Source organism: Lolium rigidum, chromosome 7, assembly GCF_022539505.1.
Source record: "Lolium rigidum isolate FL_2022 chromosome 7, APGP_CSIRO_Lrig_0.1, whole genome shotgun sequence".
Classification (NCBI taxonomy): domain Eukaryota; kingdom Viridiplantae; phylum Streptophyta; class Magnoliopsida; order Poales; family Poaceae; genus Lolium; species Lolium rigidum.
Window position 1 is genome coordinate 322,590,406 of NC_061514.1, and position 4,984 is coordinate 322,595,389.

Sequence of the window (4,984 nt, forward strand, 5' to 3'; positions counted from 1 at the left end):
GGCGAGTGCAGGCTGTTCTTTAGGTTTTTTTTTTCAAACTTTTCAGGATAACCTTTTTTTCTGATCTGTCTGGTAGCTTTCACGTTTGTTTACTCATGTAAATACCTGTTTGCTAAAAAAAACACCTTTTTAATAGTCGCAGATCATCACTCGTAATTTCTTTCTTTAATCCCAGTATTATTGAACAATTTGCAGTGATCTGGGGTCAACATGCCATGTCCACATATAAATAATCTTCCCCAAGAATGTAGACTGGTGACAACAAAATAAAAACGACCAACACACTGGTGCGTGCCGGCGTGGTCGAACACCTTGCAGCCAGCCAGCCAGCCATGGCGCTCCACCTCCTCACTCCTCCCCATCTCCACTCCCACTCTCCCCTCCCGCGCCGCCGCGCCACCCCCTCCGCCGCCGCCTCCCTCGCCCACCCCCTCCACCTCCACCTCCACCCCCGCCTCCGCCTCACCACCGCCCCCCGGCCCCGCCGCGCCATGCCGCCCGCCATCCGCAGCTCCCTCATCGACCCGGACGGCGGCGCGCTCGTCGACCTCGTCGCGCCGCCCGCCCGCCGCGCCGCGCTGCGGGCCGAGGCGGAGGCGCTCCCGCGGCTGCGCCTCGCGCCCGTCGACGTCGAGTGGGCGCACGTGCTCGCCGAGGGCTGGGCGTCCCCGCTGCGCGGCTTCATGCGCGAGCACGAGTACCTCCAGTGCATCCACTTCAACTCCCTGCGCCTCCCCTCGGGGGCCGTCGTCAACATGTCCCTCCCCATCGTGCTCGCCGTCGACGACGCCGACAAGGACCGCATCGGGGCCGCCCCCGACGTCGCGCTCGCCGGGCCCGACGGCGAGCTCATCGCCGTCCTACGCAGGTTCGCCCCGTTTTATCCATCTGCATCTGCAATTCGGCATGCTTATCTGCGTTCCATTTTGACATGGAAAATTCTTTCATGCAAATTGGGCGTGAAAATTTTGTTTATTCGAATCGTTCATGATTTGATTTATTCCCATAATATGGAGGAATGTAGCACGCATTGTGGGTTCAACAAATTATCCTTTTTCACTTAAGAAACCCTCTCACAAGCTCACCGCCAATGAATATACCACCTGCTGTCTTCCCCATCACCGGAGGACTTTTGTCGTCCTTTCATTGTAGGAAAATGCCCCCAAGAATCTTATCATGGCCCTGAATATTAGTGAAGCATCTTAGCTTTGCTGTCTGTTCGTTCTAGTCCACACTTTGGGAGGTTTGGGGGGACCATACCACCTAGCGCGCGCCTGTAGCAGCTTAGCAAAAGCTCAATGGATGAGAACGTCTGGACAAAAAGTCCTTGACGGCGCTGTCGCTTTCCTCTCATGTCCCTCTCACCGTGATTGCATATGGATTCCCTTGTGATGCATATTTGACCTCGTGACTAATTAACAACTTTTTTTAGTACCTCCGTAAATGCTTACGTGAACAATCGTGGATTGCTATAGGCTTTTCTTATAACTGTTTTGGATGTAAGACATGATGTGACTGGATCAATGCTTCTTCTTGCGTGAGACTACAAATTGACATGATTTCAACTCACATGATATGCGCTGTTCTCCTCATCATGGCAATATCTTGCACTTTTCTCGTCGCATGAAACAGTACTATCAGCACCATTAAGTCACCCCATCAACTGTAGTTGAACTACTTGTTCCAGACCATCTAAGTATATCTGAATCTTAAGTAGCCTTTCTTCTACATGGCTATGAATAGCAGTTATTATAGTTATATGTATGTATAGTACAAATCAGGGTAATTTGGAGATATTTACCATCCACATACTAGTTTCTGATGACATAGCAGGTACCAGTCTATTTTATTCGAATTTTCATTAACTTCGATTGGAATTTCCTACTACTTTTTAACTACAAAAAACATATTTTCTCATCTACTCCTAAAATTGTACTGAAACGATAAAAAAATGACAGTTCTGAATTTTGGTCACTTCAGAACGGTCAAAGTATGTACGAAGTGATTCTCAAAATCTATCCTGAAGGGAAGCTATACTGAGGTTAATTCAACCAAAGCATGGGGGAAGTATTTCTGGGCACCGCTTCTCTTCAGGATAGATTTTGAGAATTACTTCCTACATGATTTGAAGCCCACCATCAAAACGTCCCCTTTACTTGAACCACACCATCAAAACTTCTTTGATTTACTCCAAGAGATAAATTTTGGTTTATCTAACCATAGAAGCTCTATAATAAATCGAATTGTACAAAAACCCATATATGTGCTGATTCCTCACATCATATTACATATCTGTATAAGCAGTTATCTGTTTGGAAATTTCTGGCCATGGAGTAGCAATCATGTTTAGATTTTCGTTATGTTAAGATTTGTTTTACAATCCATGTCATTGTAGCCCTTTATTCTTTCCTTTGTGGAATCACGGGTTGGAAAAGTTCCCTTTTGAAGTGGCTTTAACTAATAAAGTATTAGCCGTCAATCCTATGTACGATCATAGACCATACTGATGAAACTTAAGTAACGGTATGATAACACCTTCATGACTAATTGATTTTGTTCATATTTTATCCACTTATAACTAGACTTTTTACTGATATAAATATTATCCTGTTATCAGTGTAGAGATATACCCTCACAATAAAGAAGAAAGAATTGCAAGAACATGGGGAACAACTGCGCCTGGTTTACCTTATGTTGATGAGGCGATAACACCAGCTGGGAACTGGCTGATTGGTGGTGATCTGGAAGTGCTGCAACCCATCAAATATAACGATGGTCTCGATCATTACAGGCTTTCACCCCAGCAACTCAGAGATGAATTCGACAAGCGTGGGGCTGATGCTGTGTTTGCATTCCAGTTGAGAAATCCAGTCCACAATGGGCATGCACTGTTGATGAATGACACTAGAAGACGTCTCTTGGAGATGGGTTTCAAGAATCCCATCCTACTGCTACACCCTTTGGGTGGTTTTACAAAGGCTGATGATGTCCCACTGCCTGTTAGAATGGAACAACACAGCAAGGTATTAATTTTATTTACATAGAATGTACCAGCTGGGATAATGCAAAATGCAAAATCTTATGGTGGGTGCATCACAGGTCTTAGAAGATGGAGTACTTGACCCTGAGACTACTGTAGTGTCCATATTTCCCTCTCCGATGCATTATGCTGGCCCAACAGAAGTGCAGTGGCACGCAAAGGCACGAATTAATGCCGGTGCTAATTTCTACATAGTGGGACGTGATCCAGCTGGAATGGGCCATCCAACAGAGAAGAGAGATCTGTACAACCCAGACCATGGGAAGAAGGTCCTAAGCATGGCTCCTGGTTTGGAGAAACTCAACATACTGCCCTTCAAGGTATTTGATGCATAGAGGCCTCCTTCCACATTTAATATTATCAAACTCATCATATTTTTCTTCTGTTGCATTCACCTCCCCCAGCTGTAAATCATTAAGTAATTATTTCCACTTTGAATTGCTAATGCTCGGAATACATGTTCAACGTTTCATTATCTCTTGCGCGTATTTTTTATATCGCTTCCGCAGTTCCACTTACTGTTAGGTTTACACACATTTTTATTTGCTCCAGGTAGCAGCGTACGATACAGTGGCCAAGAAGATGGCTTTCTTTGAACCTTCACGTAGTCAAGATTTTCTGTTCATCTCTGGAACCAAGGTATGTGTTTTAATCACATTTATTATTTGTCAGGAATCACTGCTTTCTGCTAGAAAACCGGAGATAACTACCTGCTTCTAACAAGTAACCTACAATTAATCAGATGCGCACTTTCGCCAAAACTGGAGAGAACCCTCCTGATGGTTTCATGTGCCCTAGTGGATGGAAAGTCCTTGTTGACTACTACAACAGCTTGCAAACTGAAGAAGCTGCTGCCGCTCCTGCTACTGTATGAGACAAGCTGTATGTGGCTATGAGGTTACTATTCAGCGGCCAGCATTCATGAATCTGCGGGAGTTTCGGATCGTTTTTTCCCCTATGCTTCTCTGAGTTTTTTCGTAGGTTTTTAGCTGATTGACGTTTAAAAATCTTCCAGTCGTTCGACTTTTTTCTTCCAACAGAAGAGAGATTTTGAAAGCTTGCAGAATGGCAGTTGGCGCTGAAACTCTGAAGAGTTGGTAGCTGTAACCTCACAAATGTTATCGTCATGTAACTCTGACAGTTCACCTGGCCAATAAAAATGTTTATTACAATTGTGATGGGCATTGCTGGTGGTCCTCATCCTAGATCAGAATGAAATTTGTTTTGCGTGATTATGACACCGTGGATGGCAGATGGTATGTCTAATTACAACACCGAAAGATATCGTGTGGGTCCCATGTCAAGGTTGGCCTTGCGCAACCCAGTCCAGCTGCCCAGGTCGTTAGAGCATCTCCACTCGTTGGCGCTCCCCACGCCCAAATCCGGCGAAATTTTCCTCCGGATTGGAGGAAAATTTGGCCTGGGGAGCGCCAAAGTTCCAGCCGTCCCCCCGGCAGGACACCCCCAACCTCGGTCATTTGACATATTTCAAACAAATTCGACATAAATAGGCCGTCGTCGGAAAACAGGCAGGCGGAGGAGCAGCCAAATAGGCCGTCGTCGAACGGCGGAATATAGGCAGGTGGGGAAGGAGGGACGGCGGAATCTGGGCAATAAGCCGGCGGGGTGGTGCCGGCGGCGAGAGAGATACGAGGGGTGGGGGGATTTTGAGCGAGGTGGCGGTGGGGTTCGTGTGTCCAGTCGCCGACAGATCGGGCCTTTCCCCGCTTTTCACTCGTCCGGACTCCCCGATAGCTTTCCGGGGTGCCGGGATGGCGTGGGCTCGCCGGATGGATGAAGGGCCAAAACCGGACGAAATAGAGGAACCGGGGGCGCGACTGGACCGAATTACGCCGTCCGGATGGAAAAAACGTCGCTCAGGTGGTCCGGCATTCAATGAGCACATATTTAAAAATCCGGACTTGGTAAGATAGTGAGTTAGCT

At 46.8% G+C, this 4,984-nt stretch overlaps 1 protein-coding gene across 1 annotated transcript; it reads left to right on the plus strand.

Annotated features, from left to right (window-relative positions):
* The first annotated feature begins 317 nt into the window (after positions 1 to 317).
* Positions 318 to 3,914, plus strand: LOC124679324 (ATP sulfurylase 2-like). The gene is made up of 5 exons (XM_047215106.1): positions 318 to 868; positions 2,618 to 3,023; positions 3,100 to 3,360; positions 3,593 to 3,679; positions 3,783 to 3,914. Exons 1-5 carry the CDS (start codon positions 333 to 335, stop codon positions 3,912 to 3,914), a joined length of 1,422 nt encoding a protein of 473 aa, XP_047071062.1. The 5' UTR covers positions 318 to 332.
* The last annotated feature ends 1,070 nt before the right edge of the window (positions 3,915 to 4,984 follow it).